This window comes from Babylonia areolata, chromosome 7, assembly GCF_041734735.1.
Source record: "Babylonia areolata isolate BAREFJ2019XMU chromosome 7, ASM4173473v1, whole genome shotgun sequence".
Classification (NCBI taxonomy): Eukaryota; Metazoa; Mollusca; class Gastropoda; order Neogastropoda; family Buccinidae; genus Babylonia; species Babylonia areolata.
Genome location: NC_134882.1, coordinates 31,258,704 through 31,277,638, shown reverse-complemented (window position 1 = coordinate 31,277,638; position 18,935 = coordinate 31,258,704). Strand labels below are relative to the sequence as shown.

Genomic DNA, 18,935 nt, shown 5'->3' with positions numbered 1-18,935 from the left:
AAGTGCTTTAAGCAGCATTCGGAGAGGAAAAAAAGCGCTATATAAATGTCCATTATCATCATCATCATCATCATCGTTCTTCTTCTTCTTCTTTTTCTTCCACTTGACGACCAACATTAGTATGTTGATGAAAACTGCCGTGTTGTGGGAGGCCGGGTTGCTGTTGGGTGCAGTCTAACTGGTCTGCCGAGGAATGTACTGTTAATTGATAGGCGAGATGGGGCGCAGTCCACTGGTGTGTTCGCATCTCAAGCTAGGCCAATCCGGCTACCGCAGCGGTCCCCAGGAATACACCCGACCGGTACAACCATAGCCTTCTACGACACTACTTACCAGTCAGTGGGGGTAAAAAAGGGAGGGAGGGGTGCGGGGGGCTTGCTGGTAGGCAGGCGGGGGGATGGGGGGGACTAAACAGAAGTGTTGGGGGAGAGTGGGTGGAGGGCGGGGGGCCCGGTGGGGTAAATCTACTCTGCCGTTGTTTCACAGGTGGGAGCAGGCCAGTCTGGACTTGAAGCAGTCCAGCGACTCTGTTGTGACACGGAACCTCCTGGGGCGGTGTGTTCCATTCCGGGATGGTGCGGGGGGGAAGATAGTCATCTGTCTGTACTGCGTCCTGCAGGCAGGGATGCTGGCTGCAGGTGTTGTTGTTTTCCGTGCTGGAGCTCAGCCTGCTGTCTGACTCAGTGTCAGTCTTGGTGCCAGTGTGAACATTTTTATATTATTCTTCTTCAGTCGTGAATAGTAGTAGTAGTAGTAGTAGTAGTAGTAGTATCATAAATCAAACTGACAGCTTAGTCTTTCGAATGAGACAATAAACTGAGGTCCCGTGTGCCAGGCTGACGCACTTCGCTCACTGAAAAAGAACCCGGGCAACACCACTGTGCTTGGTACAAAGATACATATGCATACACTCAAAGCCTGACAAGTGTATTCGGTTCTGCTGCTGTCATGTCATGTCCAGCAGATACAGTGTAGCGTAAGATCGATTAATTTTGACCCCGGAACGCAGTGACGCCCACTAATCTAAAAATAGTGACGCCTCCTTGAGAAACTGAACTGAAACTGGAAAACGGGGCTCGTACTGATGACTTATGACGTGCTCATTTTGTTACAAATTTGCTAAATTTAAGCTAAAAAGTAAAATAATGTGATCTGAATTACAGTTGATAAACACACCGTGTACCCGAAACCAGTCTTAGTTTAAATACATGAAATGTCGTGTGGCACGTAGAATAGGACTGCACTGAAAGTTCTGTGGCGGATGCTTCCGGTCGTCTGCTCGTCTGTGAGGGTGCTCGAGACGGTAAAAATAAAATTTTTACTAATGCACTGGTAAAGATTTATCATTATCCTAACCGATGTATGGGTAGTAGATATACTTAATATGCTTATCCTTGTCCAAGTATTTGCTTGCTTTCTTTTCTTTTCTTTTTTTCTTTTTTTTTTAGTACATTTTCGTGAAGTGAAGACTTCATCTCTCAATGGAGCTGGTTTGATCAAGATAATTATTACGATTTAGACCCATATAAATTAGCAAATATATACTGACGATTGTGTATTTCAGACAATGAACATTCTAAGCAGATATCAGACTGTAATCATATGCTTAGCGTTATTTGATGGATATAAAGTTTTTTGTGATCAAAGTTTGAAGTCTTAAAATTAGATTCAATCAAATCATTATGTTGGTTCTTTACACAATTACTGGCTCAGAAACAAATGCATACAATTGTTGTGTTCAGAAGAACTCATTTTGAGACCTTCTGCCTCCAAATGATGGACTATTTCTGGTTGTTTTAAGTCAAACATGTGTTCTGTCATTGTGCGTGTGTTTGTGTGTGTGTGTGTGCATGCCAATGCTAGTGTAAACTAAAGCCTTATTATCATCCCAGTACAAAAAGGAAAACAGTATCAGTATCAGTAGCTCAAGGAGGCATCACTGCGTTTGGACAAATCCATATACACAACACCACATCTGCCAAGCAGATGCCTGACCAGCAGCTTAACCCAGTCAGGAAAACAGCATGCAGTAAATGTACATGTGCTTAGTTAATCAGTTAATTTGATTCATAAATCAGTTATTTTGTGTTTTTTAGTATAAAAGAAATCAATGATATTAAAAATTATATAAATACTGCAAAATACAACAATAGTCAAAGTTAGTGTTTTTGTTTGTTTATTTGTATGTTTGGTTTGGTTTGGTTTTGGGGTTTTTTTTGTTTTTCTTCTTTTTTTTCTTTTTTTGTTTGTTAAGTGGTGGTGGGTTTTTTTTTCATATACCAGGTCTTTCCCAGAGATGTTGTGTGCTCAAATTGAAATGGGTATGCTGAGACCTCACACTCATTTTTTGTCTAAATCATGGGAAATCGGTACAGTCCTGACTTATCCACCTTCAAACCAAACTAGACCTTCCTGTAAATGTAACATGCACTGTAAGTCACCCAACTTCAGATTTTAATTTCAGGACAAAAAGTGTCAAATAAGAACTAACAAACACAAATATGAATGATTTTTATTTTCAGGTGAGGTGTGAAACTGTTGATTCAGGATGTCTGGCAACTTCTACTTTGTGATTGTGGGTCACCATGACAACCCTGTATTTGAGATGGAGTTTTGTCCCCCTAACAAAGCTGCTGATCCCAAGGTAAAGAACGTTCTTGGGATTTTCTGTGTTGACTCACTCAGTACTATAAGTTATACTCAAAAGTTTTTTGCTTTGTTTATTTGTTTGTTTTTGGTTTTTACCAGTAAAATTATTTTCAGAGTTCAGGGAATTTTCTTTTGAAGTATGACATAAATGCATGAGTTAAAACATAGGGAGAGGTCACTGTCACTGGTCCCAAAACCTTGTTTAGTCATGGAGTCACTGCACTGCTGAACGCATCACCAACATTCTCCATTTCTGGTGGTCGTGGGATAGGCCCTGGTTTCAGCCAAGCCCCTCTTTATTCACTCAGTGATCTTGTCTGCCCACTTCTTTCACTCTCTGCCTCGTCTCTTTTTCCCCTTGCACTGTTCCCAAAAGGATGGTCTTGGAGAGTCTGTCAGATCTTGTCACATGACAATACTATCTCATTTTCCTTCTTTTTTTTCTTCTTTTTTTTCTTAACTGTAGTCAGTAGGTCTTCATACCAAACATTGAGCTTCTTCTTCTTCTGCGTTCGTGGGCTGCAACTCCCATGTTCACTCGTATGTACACAAGTGGGCTTTTACATGTATGACCGTTTTTACCCCACCATGTAGCCATAACCCACCAAACGCTGACATGGATTGCAGGATCTTTTACATGGGTATTTGATCTTCTGCTTGCGTATACACACGAAGGGGGTTCAGGCACTAGCAGGTCTGCACATATGTTGACCTGGGAGATCATAAAAATCTCCACCCTTTACCCACCAGGCGTCATTACCGAGATTCGAACCCGGGACCCTCAGATTGAAAGTCCAACACTTTAACCACTCGGCTATTGCGCCCATCGAACAATGTGCTGACTTCTTTATCTGTTATGTGGTCTTTGTAGGAGATGCCAAAGAGTCTCCTGAAGCATCTCATTTCCACCGCTTGGATCCTTCTCTAAAGCTTTGCTACAGTCCATGATTTCCATGCATACAAGGTTTGATTGAGCTTTAGCTTTGTTCTTTGAGGCCGGTGTTCTTGTCTTCCCATATAGACTTCAGTCTTAACAGTGTTGTTCACTATGTGCAGCTCTTGCATTTCAGTCTTCTTCACTGATGATGGCGCCAAGGTAAAGTGCTTCACTGTTTCAAGCTGTTGTCTGCTGACATTGATCTTGGTCTTGATTGGGTCCTTTCTGTTTGTCATTTTCAACTTCTCAAAGAGAAGACTGAAGAGTAGATGGAGGTTGAAGTGCTCTGGAAACTGGTCATCATGTTATTGCCAGGTTGTGGAAAATTTGAATGATAATCAATTTGTATTGCTCAAGGAATTGTCATAGATACCACAAATAGCAGTTAATCATATGATTGAGCAGGTTTTCATTTAAGAATTTCAGCTCATTGTTCTGCTGCTATATGCGCTTGTATATTTTTCTGACTAAAAATGTTTTTATTCTACAAGGACATAATGAAGTCTGAATTCTACAGGGATTTAACACTGTTGAAAAATTAGTTCCATAATCTCAAGTTTATTTCCCAGAGGGATGACCATCGCCATCTGAACCAGTTCATCGCACATGCAGCTCTGGACCTTGTGGATGAACAGATGTGGTCCACCAACAACATGTTCCTGAAAGTGGTGGACAAGTTCAACGAATGGTTCGTGTCTGCTTTTGTCACCGCTGGACGTATCCTTGGCCTTGTGGAAAACTGTATTGGCAAATGGAAATTTTGTGAACAAATTTCGCTTTTTATCAGTGTGTGATAATTTATGTCTTGGGGAGCTAGCTGGCCATTGGAAACCATCCCATCACCAACGGTCCTACAGTCATCTTGACCGAGAGAGTGGGGATGTAACTTGGGCAAGACATTCTTTATTATCAGATTGTAGCCCTGACAGTTGGGACAGCAGTTGCCTCCTCTGCTGTTCTGATGGTCATTATCTCGACATGACTGACTATCATGTATAAATATCTTAGCACTCTTTGTGTTTGTGTGTGTGTGTGTGTGTTTTGTCCAAACCTTCCATTTTTTTAACCACAAATTTAAAAATAACTTATTATGGTTACTACTTCATGTCTATCAGTTACAGCATCTCATCTTTTATGTTACTTTTTTCATGTGCAGATCTTTGACCCTGATGTAAAGGTCCAACTTAGTTGAAGTATTGTTTGTTTTAGTAATGTTGTTTCCTTGACTGCAGTGCAGGCATGCGATTTCTGATACTGCATGACGTAAAGAATGAGGATGGTATGAAGAATTTCTTCACAGAAGTGTATGAAACTTACATCAAGGTATTGTGACATTCATTTCTCAATAATAAGAAATAATAATATGCATTAATTCATAATTATACACAGTTAATGTAATTCAGTTTTCATCATAATAATTGTACATTTTGTGGGACCTTCAGTCAGGCAATATTAATTGCTGTTAACTTAGAAGATATGGTAAATGTGGTCTAAATGATTCATTCTTTGGAGATGAGGAACATGTTTTGTGTGTATATGCAGGTGATATATATATTAGTTATATAAATGTGTGTGTGTGTTTTGGGCTTAAATTTCTGCAGCTGAAGTGTAACATTTTGAAACAAATGTAATTCCAGCTTCAGCAATAACTTGGGGACTGTTCTTTACTTTGAGATAAATCTACAGTCAGTCAGCTTAAATTATTTGGTTTCAAGTTGATACGGTATGGTTCTTTATGTGTTTTTGCATTAATTTGAATATCATTCAACAATAGACCGCTGGAGAGTTCCATGCTTATATGACTTATAGAGGCATGTCACATGATCTGTGCTCTCAAAGTTGATTGGCTCTCTGAAATTTCGAGCAAGAAGGCAATCGAGAGAGGCAGAACATGCAAAACAGGCTTCTTTTTTCAACTTTTTGCTTCATATTTTGTTGTTGTTTTTTTATTGTGCACATGATGGCACTTCATTGTACTAAGTTTGGTTGTAGCAATGGAGGGTGTCAACTGAAGAAATGGGGAACAGCACATGTTTGTTGCTTTTGCCTATGTCGATCGCCTTTGGCATTGCTTGCAATTTCGAGTAAAAGTAAGATGCGCATGCACAAGATGGCTGCGGAACTCTCTAGTGGTCTGTTTGCATTTTTTTTTTTCCAGTTCGCAATGAATCCTTTCTACGAGATCAACACGCCCATCAGATCTACAGCATTTGAGAAGAAAGTTCAGTTCTTTGGGAGAAAATATCTTACAGGATAATTATATCTCTGTTGTCTGCTTGTGGTGCGTGTGTGAATTAGTGTGTGTGAGAGTGCATTTATGTATACTTGTCAGGCAGTGGGTGGGTAGGTACTGAGACCAAGTACAAACAGTTTGATTGCTTTCTCCCAGTTTGACTGTGGTAATCTGTTCGAAAGTGACACAATAAAACGAAATAAACATTTTACTGGAATAACTTTGTATTTGCAGCTGTGGTTGAATGTGGTATTCATATGAATGATCAATAAGAATTAAGATGTTCATGTAATCAATACAAAAAACAAAAAAATTAGTTCTGAGTGTATGGTTCTTTCATTGTGTTCTGTGGAGGTTTGAAAATCTGGCGTTCTCTGTACCTAGAAATGCAGAATGATCTGGCAGTTGACTGATCCGACAGTCTTTCCTGTGATCATGTAGTTTTATGAGGTCCACACAATCACCACACTTAAAGAAGCTTCTATGAGGAGAAATGTGACCTTGCACTGACATTCTATTCCACCTAGGCCACCTCTACCAACAAGGTACTTCCACATTTTATGTGTCAGTCCAGAGGTCTGCAGTCCCTATTATATATATATATTTTTCTGGGTGCCACATGTCACAAAAACAACTAGCACGTCCAACACAAAGGTACAAAGTTATGAAAACATCAATGTCATTTGAAGTGAAAGTCAAGTGGACTGAGTACCCATTTGGGGATCCAGGAGTTGTGCAAAGACTCATCACAAGTCAAATTACTAGTGTGCACGTATGTAGTTTCCAATTGTATTGATGATGTATAGTAGTGTTGCAGCAGACAGACAGTGGATGCTAAATGCCCCACATAAAGTAGCAGGTATGTAACAAAGCAAACAAACATTGATTCCAAAAAGCCGGTCTGTTTGTGTTCACTGTAAGCTCTGTTGCATTTATAACTCTGTGGCTGGTTCCACTTGCAATTTGATATAAGAAATACCAACAATACAGTTAGTTTACCAGACAGGAAGATGGACAACTGAAACTGGGAGGTTACATAGACTCAAACTGTTTACATACTCAAGTCAGAAATCAGAACATGGCACAAAGGCTGAAGAAGATGGGAGCAGTTCTGAAAAGATCTCGGTAATGGCACCTGGTGGGTAAAGGGTGGAGATTTTTCCAATCTCCCTGGTCATCATGTGTGCAAACCTGCTAGTTCCTGTACCCCCTTCATGTAAACGCAAGCAGAAGATCACATAGCCACATTAAAGATCCTGTAATCCATGTCAGCATTTGATGTGTTATGGAAACAAGAACATACCCAGCATGCACACCCCCAAAAACAGAGTATGGCTGCCTGCATGGCGGGGTAAAAACGGTCATACACGTAAAAGCCCACTCGTGTACATACGAGTGAACATGGGAGTTGCAGCCCACGAATGCAGAAGAAGAAGAAAAGATCTCCGCTTTCCTGTCACCGTAGACGTTCATAGTTGATAGCCTCTACTCAGCATACCAAACCCAGTCATAAGCCAAAGCACTGATGAACAGCTGAAATGTCAGCAATAACAGAGACACACAATGCAGCCAAAAAGTACTGAAGATGTACCATGCCAAAGTGAAACTGTATGTAGCTAAAAGAAGAGAGACCATGATAAATCAAGACAGAATGGATGGGTAGGAAACTGATAAAATACAACAAAGTCAGTTTGAATCCTTACACACACACGTCATATTCCTTCTGATTCAGCACCCTCCACCACAGCATTCACTCTCTGTATAAGAAAAGAAAAGACAAGAAGTAGAGAAAAGTCCTGATGATCAAATTCATTTATTGTTACAGGGGGGGAAAAAAAGCCTTTACTTACCGGTAATTCTGGTCTGGTTCCATTATCAATAACACAGAGACACAGAATAATAAATAAATAGAGGGGGTAAGTTACCTAACACTCAACCTCTGAATATGTTACATTATACATATTCCAGTTGTGAGTTTTCATAATACATACAGGATTCTGAATCTGACATGTTAAAATGATACTTATTCATACCTGACAATGAAAATAAGTCGTGTATAATAACCGCCATGGTTCTGGTGAACGTAATGAGATCACTTCTGGTACTGAATGTTTCATGTTACTCAAAACTATTTCCACTGCCCAAAAGTACACATTACCACCAGTTGATCTCTGCCACCGTTCCCTTCTGAACCATTTCTTTTTCCAGTTCACATAGTATACCTTCTATCTACTCTCTTTACTCAACTACCCAAAACAATTCACATAATCATTCCCATATTGAAGGCTATAGTACATGACTCATGCACACAGTACCAACAATATTCCCAATATAAATCATTTCACTTGGTACTATTAAACTGTGATGTAAAGAACGGCTTCTCTAGTACATCTCATGTTTTGCTTGCTCAATTTGGGATTGAAGGGTTGTGTGGTTCAAACATCCATAAGGCAATGATATTCCCAATCACTTTTATCATACACCAACCTCTCACTGTTTTAATATGTCAGATCATACCCTCTCAAAATCAGCTTGATTATAAAACTCGATTCAGAGTACAAAAATCTCATCAGTGGAGTTCCCTGCTTGAGTAGATCAAGTTACAAGGGAATGAAAAGAAACAGGTGTTCAGATCACAAGAAATATATCTTTGAATCACCAACAAACATTTCTATAGTATTTTCTGTTACTATTACTTCTGGTGAGTCAATAACAAAAATCATACCGCCATGTGGAATTCCACTGTGAACATCTTTTTTGAAACTCTTTCACCGCCACAGGCAACTCTAGTTGACTAGATAGTACACCTCCGTACTGAGAGCATCATATCTAAAATATCTGGCGCTGGGGAGGTTTTTCACACAAACTTGGAAGTGAAAGAGTTAAGACAGTAGCTCTCAAACAACTCCATTTTTTCAATAAGTTTTCCAAGCATATGTAAACAAATTGCCAAGATGATCTTCATTTCAATGGTAGTGTTTCAAATTGTACAGTTGTTTTTCTCCTAGAAGAACGCACAACTTCACTGCAATGCTGCCCAGTGTTTCCCATCAGCCGGTACATGGGTCAATAAACCAGATGAGCAAACAAACAGTGGCTTCAGTTGTCTTCGTAAGAGCAATATTCAGATTTAACGATGACGCTCAAAGGTGGTAAGGCCAACAGAGATAACCACCCCAGGGATGAGGGGAAGGGGAGGGTCACTGAATACTACACTACACTAACACCACCAGAACAACACTAACGAGAATGCCACTCGTTTTGCTGAGTGTCTGTAAATCAGATTCACAACATTCTCGCTGCTCTACCAACAGGTCTGAACTCACACTCTTACTTTAAGTCCTGTACTGATTTGCTGTTTAAATAATGCTCCTACTTCCTAAACTCATTGCAGTCAGGTTTCTCTCCCGTTCGTAGTAACGGAGTCATGCATATGTATTTTGACAGTTTACATGCAAGTTTAATGACTCCTAAGGTGAGTAATATCTTGACTTTCAATGATTACTTGAGAATCTTGCTTGTGGCTCAAGTGAAGCTCACAAGTCACAGATAATTCCTTCTGTCGATTCCCCTGCCCTTCTTACATTTGGCTCTTGAGTCAGTTGAAACAATCCCTTCATGAATCAATTGTATAAATAATTAGAGACAGCTGGTAAAAAAAATTCTCATTTTAATTCCATCAAGACATTTAATTTGGTTTATTTCATTCTTTGTTTTAGGTTTTCTATATATTTTTGTATGCGTGCTGCATACTGTTGTTGAGACTTAATCCTCAGGCTGCTGTCTTGAATCCCATATACACAGCCACACTCAAGTTCATCTGCCACTTCCAATTCATGCAGTCCACATGATATTAGGTGTTGTTGATATGAACAGGGATCTTGCATGATTAAAACTTGTGTGCATGTGACAAAAAGGAGGAGTTTGTATTATACTCCATGTTTGGTGTTTACATATACTGTACCATGTCAAACTGATGCAAACTAGGCCTATGGTTTGCTCTGTTTGGCCAAATTTCGCGCGGCTAACAGTGAAAAGACGCCCCTCTTAGTCTGGCCCGCTCTTAGCCAATCAAACGCCTCTAACAGCTATAAGCGCTGAATCATGACAAAAAGAAAAAGCTTGCTGAACTTTAACAGGAAGAAATATAAGCAAGAAGTTGAACTTGTTTCCAGCTAAATTTTATATTCCTTGACAAGATATTGGACAGTAAGCATAACATACAGTGGAATACTGAAATATTAGTGTGGATAACATGAGAATCTATTCTCCATTGCTAAATTTCTGCTCTTCGAACCATGGACTTTTTTTTTTTTTCAACATTTCTTGGCAACACAAGCATAACAACAAACTTCTGCAGAAAATAAAATGTTATGTCACCAACCTGTTGAACAGGACAAAGAAAACCTGCACCAATTCAAACACTGTAAGTTCAAGCCCACACATGACATGATACACAATGAGTTACAGTATCAAAACTCCATGATGACACACACATTGCTTCCTCTCTCTCGGTTCCATTTGGTCTTTTCTGTGCTGTATACTGTAATAAGCTACAAGAACATGAACCAACCATCTCTTTACAGTCACAGAAACACATTCCCGAGTATAATTCAGGAGATGATAAAACTTAATATGACCATTTCTAGAACTCTAGTTTAATCGTAGTGTGCAAAAACAGCTCTGATTCAAAGAATGACATCGCTCGCATTGCCAAATCAGCCGAAAGCCAATGGTGATCTCTATCTCTATCAATACAAAACAGAAAAGTCAGCCTCTGTATCTGAGGCTCTTTCTGAGATGGGCGCCTCCTCGGACCTCTTGTCCTTTGTCTTAAAAGACGTCTGGGACAGAGTCTGTATGACTTTCAAAAGAAAAAAAATGGTTGCAGTGATGTACCGCTCAGGACTCCCCCCACACACACACACACCCCACCAACCCTCATAACATTCAGCTTGCCAACTTTCTGGCTCACTGCTCCACCGGTACACTGAGTGGGTACAGATCAGCTATCTGTACCTGATGACTAAGTATTTTCCCATCACTACTCTTTTCACACCCATTTAAAAAATACTGAACATTTTCTACCCCCTTCATGTCTCTCTTTCCACCAAATAAAAAAAATAAAGAGAGATTAAAGCATCATAAACTTGGCACCACAGTTGAAATTTAATTTGTGCACTCTGAATCTCATTATAATTTATGTTCTTATGATATAAGAACAACTCAACAAGCTTTGCAATCAAACATGATGAAAAGGCATGGATGGGGAGGGAGAGAAGCAACATTTGAAGAAGAAAAAGTGTTACCCTGTTTCACATTAAATTTCCTGACTGTCAAATAAAACACACACAAAACAAAGAATTCATCTTCTGAAAGGCCTGTTCCAGTACTTGCCATTAGTTATCAGCTCTTAGTCTTTTCATCTAGGTTAAACAAAGGAGTGAACAAGAAGACATGGTTTGGAATCAAAATATGAAGACCAAATTTAAATTACTATTAAGAGAAGCCAAGCATTCTTACGAATTGTTTCTTCTTCTTCTTCTGTGTTTGTGGGCTGCAATTCCCACGTTCACTCATATGTGTACAAGTGGGCATATATGTGTATGACCATTTTTACCCCGCCGTGCAGACAGCCATACTCCGCTTTCGGGGGTGTGCATGCTGGGTATGTTCTTGTTTCCATTACCCACCAAACACTGACATGGATTACAGGATCTTTTACGAGCGTATTTGATCTGCTTGCATTTACACATGAAGATGGTTCAGGTGCTAGCAGGTCTGCACATATGTTGACCTGGGAGATCTGAAAAATCTCCACCCTTTACCCACCAGGCGCAGTCACTGAGATTCAAACCCGGGTCCCTCAGATTGAAAGTCCAACGCTTTAACCACTCAGCTATTGCACCCGTCTTACGAATTGTTTAAAACTGGTCTTGTCCCTCTTTTATTAAACTGTTATTTTATTTCCAATCAGTCCATATGCGTTCACATTTTTTTTTTTTAAACTTATATTTGATCTGATAATCAGTATTTATGGTATGCTAGCCTATTCTTTATTACCCTGCCACCCCTCCCCCACCTACACTCCATACCCCCTCCTCCATCTCCTTTATATCCCTGACTAAGCAATAAGGATCAGAAGGGTCCACTACATATATCAATTATTATAGAGTACATAATAATGTCTAGAATTCACAGATATTTTAGTTTTCTTTGATGATCTGGAGTGAGTACAGGAGAACAGCATGTGGTAATCTAAACATGTCAACAAATCAAGTAAACACAAGGAGAGGTAGATATTCTAGCCATGACAAATAAGTTAATGACTGATCACATGTGTTTTCCATACACAAATGTTGCACTTCAGCTGCTTAATTTGAAAAAAATACAAAATGGAGGCTGGCTGGCTTTCCAAAGAGGAAGCTGGATAAGCTTGAACTATAAGGTAAGGGGGAAACACTGTCAGAACAACACAAAATTCAAATGCATCACAAATGCTTTTTAATACCAAACTAAAATTCAAATCTTTCCATCTTACATGAAACTTTCATGACATACAGCCTGAAAGCAGCATCCGAAAACTGTCTTTCCATCATGTCACAAGCACAACACAGGCAAGTCAACCATTTGGTGTCAAGACATCAGAAAAGGCAACATTGCACCTCTTACAGAACACTGTGCACAGCACAACACAACATCCACAGGACACAATAAATCCAATTTCTCTCATCAACATAAAAAAAATCAAATAGAAAGACAACTTGGAAACCAACAACGGGATCAACAAATGCTACTACGAAAGTTTTAAAAAAAAAAAGAAAAAAAAAAAAGCATCATTTCAAAATGTGTCCATCACCACAACTGCACGAGGCTATTTTCTCTTAGAGGATGCTTTGGATTTCACAGGTTTCTTTCCACCTGAAAGGTAGTTGGTGATCATCTCTGACATGTCCGGCATGTTAGGCTTTTGATTCAGCACATTCATCTGCTGCTGCATCTCCTGCAAACATGTGATGCACTGTGTTTTAAGATCAGGAATACTCTTCCAGGGTTCATGTCTGACAACACGATTTTGATGTAATATTTCTAGTGTTTTCTGTCATGTGTACTGTAAGTAGCTGCCTGTAACTACTAAAAGGCAAAAGTGTCTATATAGACCTTTTTTTTTTTATTACCCAAATCTCTTAGTAAAACTTATACGGTAAGTGCAAGTGCTCTACCCATCTCAAGATTAGGTTTGGAATGGCACTTAAAATCATAATACACACACATGCACCTGACAATTTTTCACGTGTAACCAACTACCTGCTTTTACTCAGCCTTACAGTACTTATATTTACCGGAAATCGTGGTCTATCAAAGATCAATGTATATCTGGCACTTCCTCTACATTCTCAACCTAAAGTAAAATAGGTCAACCATATAAATTTATTGACTAGGAAAACATTTTAAAATCAAAACAGATATGTAGCTAAATAAAATTACAGGAGACAGTAACTAACACAAATTTAAATGAATGAATGAATAATCAGTTTTTACACAATGCTGCACAAAACAATCAATTCATACCAATTTTACCAGAGGGAGAAAAAAATGCATAACTGTAACACAGATGTCTCCTTTCCCAAAGATTTTTAGCAACTCCAGTCCAGTGAAGACAATTTTTCAAGCAGATCAATGCTATATATATCCTCATCCAACATGATTAAAAATATAACTGTATCTGTAGACCATGAAGGCATAAATAAAGTACAAATAAAATGAATTTACTGGAACTAACCTTGCGAGTTTCAGGATCAGCAGCATTCATCATCTTTGGCAGCACCATTATTAATAACAATGGTAGTACCATCGTTAAAACCTGTGTCAACAGAAACATTTCAATTAGACTTAGAAAGCAGTAAATGAGGAATATTCTCCTGTACAAATCAGAAAGTGATATGCTTTTTTGACTCACTTGTGTAAACAAAGTGAGTCTATGTTTTAACCCGGTGTTCAGTTGTCTGTGTGTGTGTGTGTGTGTGTGTGTGTGTGTGTCTGTGTGTGTGTGTGTCTGTGTGTCCGTGGTAAACTTTAATATTGACATTTTCTCTGCAAATACTTTGTCAGTTGACACCAAATTTGGCATAAAAATAGGAAAAATTCAGTTCTTTCCAGTCATTTTGTTTAAAACAATACTGCGCCTCTGGGATGGGCACAAAAAAATAAAGAATGAAGCCTAATTATATGCAAACTGCATTTACTGTTATATTTATATTTTTTGTATTCTCTAAACTTGGCACTTTGATCTGATATTCGACCCAACAAAAGATCTATCATTATTATCATTTTTTGTTCAAACAGGAACTTCTTTTGCTAAGCATGGAAGTTTTATTTATTGCAAACGTTTTGGTGTAGACAGTAAAACAAGGGAAATTACTCTGCTGGGGGAACTTAGTTTGCTTTAAACTGATCTTTCTCATCTTAAACATTACATTTTGAAATTATACTCAATACATAAAAAGCTTGAATTTTTAAAAAAAAGTGCATCACAAGTGAGTCTTGAAGGCTTTGCCTCTCTTGTTTCAAAATGTAATGTTTAAGATGAGAAAGATCAGTTTAAAGCAAATTAACTCCACTAGCATTACAGAGTAATTTCCCTTTTTTTACACTCTGCACCAAAACGTTTGCAAAATAAATAAAACTTCCATGCTTAGCAAAAGAAGTTCCTGTTCGAACAAAAAATGATAATAATGACTGCTCTACCTGTTGGGTCAGAATATCAGATCAAAGTGCCAAGTTTAGAGAATACAAAAAATATAAATATAACAGTAAATGCATTATACTCAATACATAAAAAGCTTGGATTTTTTTTAAAAGTGTATCACAAGTGAGTCTTGAAGGCCTTGCCTGAGGAATGAGGAATATTTTCTTGTACAAATCAGAAAGTGATATGCTTTTTTTTTCTTTTTCTTTTTTTTTTAACAAATGTGTGTGTGAGTGAGTGTGTGTGTTTTGTGTGTGCACATGCATGTGCATAGATCAAATACATGTTTACATACATTTTAGTGAGTGCAGGAAACTTATTAGTGAGAAAAGATAGATACTTAATAACATCTTATCATTTTCTATTTTTCTACTTCACATGACATATTACTGTCAATTATTATTGATCAAGCCTTCTGATAAATTATTTTACTGGAATTATGTAAGAGCAAGGCTGATGATAACAATGTTACCTAAGTAATATTCTGATGATGGCTGAATCATATGATGCAAGACAATGACATAAACTACTTGTTGCCCATAATACATCAGTCATGCAAGAGCATCAAAGTTATCAAGTTAATGCTGCCTCAGCGTCAGAACTTGAAATAGTGCAACCAAATACATCATATCACTCCCAATGCCCTTTGAAAAAAAGAAGCTTAAGTTGATAAAAAGCCAGAATGAGTAATCTGAACTGTGTCACATTTTCATACAATTGTAGAGGATAATGATTAACTGTGTATGTTAACTATATAAATAAAAACTTTTTTCAAAGTCAACCAGGATAAAAAAAATTTTTTAATTATTTCAGATGTTAGCATTCAGCAGACAGCATGGAGAGCTGGAAATAAAACACTTACCATTGGGTTAAACAGGAAATCTGTTATGCGCCACTGCTCTCGCTGCTGGAAATAGCTGGCCTTGGCCCTCTCTCTGAATTCCATGGGATACTGCACAGTCTGCAGTTTGGTGGGCTGCAAGAGGTTGACTTTGCGTGCTCTCATCTTTCCTGTGGATGTGATGTCAACACGCAACGGCTCGAACAAGTACGTTGGGTTGGCTATCTCGACCAGAAATGAGCCTGACGGAAGGCCGTTGACTGAAAAACTCCCGTCATTTCTGAAACAAGCAAATTTTATGACCGTGCTAAACTGAAAGGGTGAACACAGAAAGTGACTGTAACAAAAGCAACAAAGAATTCAATTAATCTCCTGCAGTGTGTGTGGCAGCCATATACATTCTTCTAGTTCTATAATCCATCAATGCCATCCCAGATTTTTTTAGCCAGAGTTGTGTGTGTGTGTGTGTGTGTGTGTGTGTGTGTGTTTTGTACATATCATTATTTTGTATGCTTACATGAAATGAGTGGCATTAAAAAAATGAATAAAACAAATAAATAAAACACTACATCAACCTATCTTCCTGACACTGATGTCTGTAGTGAGTGTAGTCAGTAGCACTTGTTAAGTGACAGGAGTGACAAACTAAAGCCAAAGGACTTGACAAACTTCTCACAAAGTCTACTTATTTGTCATGATAATTATTACAGATAAATCATTGAGAATTGATTCTAACTTGTATTTTTTTTTTCCTGGGGTCACTCACCTCATAAAATTTATTTACAGTATTTGATTCTGAATAAGAAAAACATGTCCGTTATGAATTGGGAAAACATGTCCGGGTCTTCATTTTAACTGTCCATAATTTATTTTAACTTCCCCTTGTTTCAGTCTTTCACGTATATTTTGTCTAGTGGCTCTCCTGATGTCCAATGTAAGTTTAATTATTATGTTCTTATAACTGGGACAAAATATAAAAGTATAAGAAATATTGATGGATATTTACATGGAGAAAGTAAATACAGTTCAAAAACAGTAAATATCACATACTGAGCCACCACTCACCTTAGGTATCCTCTGTACTTTCCACCATCGATTAAAACCCTTGTGTTTGACACCCAATCTTTTTCCTTTGATGAGGTAACGAAAACTCTTCCATCGATTTTAAAGCTAGTTTTGTCTGTCCCTTCTACTGATTCTGCATCACATCCAAAATGAAACGATAACAGCAATAAACAAATTAAAAATTGGAAGAACTGTTGGATCAGTGTGTCCTCCATGTTGCTTTCCACGAGTGGTTATTGGTCGATTCATTCCTGTACAAGTATGATTTATACCGGTAAGAAACACAGCTCAAGATGGTATTCCTAGGTGGGATCAAACCAATTTTGACTTTTCACGTGAAATTCTCGCTTTCAAATTCACATAAAATGAGATTCTTCTTATTTTTCTTCAGTTGCGTAGTCTCAAGACCGTATGGCATAATTTTGATGGATTATTTTGATTGCAAGGTCAAAAGCTATGCCCATACAGTGCTTGTTATTTTCACATTCGGCAATGATATCCGTTATTATTCACTACTGACTCGTGGGCATATTTTACAAAACTGGAACATTCTTTTTCGCCCAGAACACCTAGACAAACAGGCATCTAAAGCAGCACATTCTCTCCGATGAGTCGTCAAAAAGCAATGTATTCGTTTGGAATCTGAACTGCAACTTTTCAATTTGCTCCAGTGTTTTGCCAACTATGATCATATGTGGAGCCGGAGATTTGATTCCCATGTGCTGAAACTAGAACTAACAGTTCATTCAATACAGGAATGTCGGATTTCTCTAGAAAGTGTACTTCATCGAAACATCCCCATGAATAAATGCATGTGAAATTTTGCGGCAAACTGCTTCTAGGGGTATACCTACATTCTCAGCGGAAAACTTGGCAATGAATCTACCAACTCAGAGACAGAGACAGAGAAGAGGGGTGGACAATCATATTCAATTCCCGTCTCCCCCAGTTGTACCATACCCTTACACGATCGAAAGCGAAATGGTAGTAGTAGTAGTAGTAGTAGTAGTGTAGTGACTGGCAGTCTGACTGCTAACGGCCTTTTTTTTTTGCCCCCTTCAATATCCCGGAGTGTCTCCATTCAGTTTCATTTCTCGGATACATATACGATTTCATTTACTGTAATTCATTCGTCAAAGTCTATAAGTTTTTCTTTTAAATTGATGTTCATGTCAAGCAGATTTCAGTTTAACACATTAGTATTTTGTGCAAGATTTGTTTCAATTGGTAGTGCTTTCCACTGTATTAATTGTGCAATTCTATTAGCTATTGAGTACGCCTTACAAATTTTCATCACTGAATTTCTTGTACTCTCATAACCTGACATTCTAAAAATATGATTTACATTTACTTTATTATAGCGATTTAACATTATTTTGTAAGCAGTTTCTATTAAGTCTCCTCTAAGCCTTCTACCCTTTAATGAATGCAGAGTTGAGTATGTAAGTCAGTCTCTGTTGATAGCTCATAGATTTGCATTCTCTTAATAACTTAGTTGCTCTTCTTTATACCCTTTCTGTGGCTATAGATTGTCTCTTGAGGTATGGGTGCCACACAATAATATTATCATATTTTACTTGTGATCTAACCAATGCTTTATATCTGAATTTAAGAAATATATCTTTATGTAAATAGGTAAATGTTCTCTGTATAATTACTCCTATCATCTTGTTGGCTTTATTTACTATATTCTGTATATATATGTCAAATGATAATTTATTACCGAAGGTTATGTCAAGGTCTTTCTCACTTTGACATTTCTCAATGTCATGTGTGGTGTCTTCTACTGATTATCATATGGTATTTGTTTTCTGCATTTTCCCCCATGTGCATTATTTTACACTTTGATACGTTGAACTGAATATAGGTTCCACCTGTCAGACCATTACTCTAACTTATATAAGTCCTTTTGTAGTGTAGTATTATTTTTTGTATTATCTGCAAATATTTTACATGTGCTTTCTATATTCATGTATGTTGTAAAAAGCACAGGGCCAAGTATGCTACCCTGTGGTATACCACTAACAACATTTTCATTAGTTGACTTTTTTCTGGCCCAATAATAATAATATTTATTATTTATTTTATTTATTTTTTTTAATTTTTTTAATTATTATTATCATTTTATTATTATTAACATTGATAAACGTTCCATGCTCCTCATGTATGACAGCCAATTAACTGACATAAAAAATACGAGCATCCGCGGACCATCTTACCGTATACATTAACTTCTCAGTTGTGGTTATCTATCTATCTATCTATTGTTATGTTATATCAGTTTCTATATCAATCATGTCTGTTCTTTTCTATATCATATACTTCTGCCGCATATATTTTGCGGGTGAATATATAGCGTCTTCATTATCTGATGTAAGAATAGCCACGATATCATATTATTATATGTCTGCGTGCAAACTGAACAGGCAGATGTGTAAAAAGTTTATAGTTATTTCGAATA

At 37.8% G+C, this 18,935-nt stretch overlaps 2 protein-coding genes across 3 annotated transcripts; one reads left to right on the top strand and one right to left on the bottom strand.

Annotated features, from left to right (window-relative positions):
* Positions 1–1,150: 1,150 nt before the first annotated feature.
* LOC143284229 (trafficking protein particle complex subunit 2-like) lies at positions 1,151–6,039 on the top strand. 2 transcript variants are annotated; one of them, XM_076590901.1, is made up of 5 exons: positions 1,151–1,303; positions 2,523–2,644; positions 4,156–4,303; positions 4,824–4,909; positions 5,745–6,039. In XM_076590901.1, exons 2-5 carry the CDS (start codon positions 2,549–2,551, stop codon positions 5,841–5,843), a joined length of 429 nt encoding a protein of 142 aa, XP_076447016.1. In that variant the 5' UTR covers positions 1,151–1,303; positions 2,523–2,548; the 3' UTR covers positions 5,844–6,039. The 2 variants fall into 2 exon arrangements, with proteins under 2 accessions (XP_076447016.1, XP_076447017.1); XM_076590902.1 differs by lacking the exon at positions 1,151–1,303 and adding an exon at positions 1,309–1,332.
* A 6,593-nt stretch (positions 6,040–12,632) lies between these two features.
* LOC143283961 (endoplasmic reticulum membrane protein complex subunit 7-like) lies at positions 12,633–16,700 on the bottom strand. Its single transcript, XM_076590433.1, has 4 exons — positions 16,475–16,700; positions 15,431–15,689; positions 13,603–13,683; positions 12,633–12,822 (listed from the first exon to the last, which is right to left on the bottom strand). The coding sequence occupies exons 1-4, from the start codon at positions 16,687–16,689 to the stop codon at positions 12,694–12,696; spliced, it is 684 nt and encodes a 227-aa protein (XP_076446548.1). The 5' UTR covers positions 16,690–16,700; the 3' UTR covers positions 12,633–12,693.
* Positions 16,701–18,935: the final 2,235 nt, after the last annotated feature.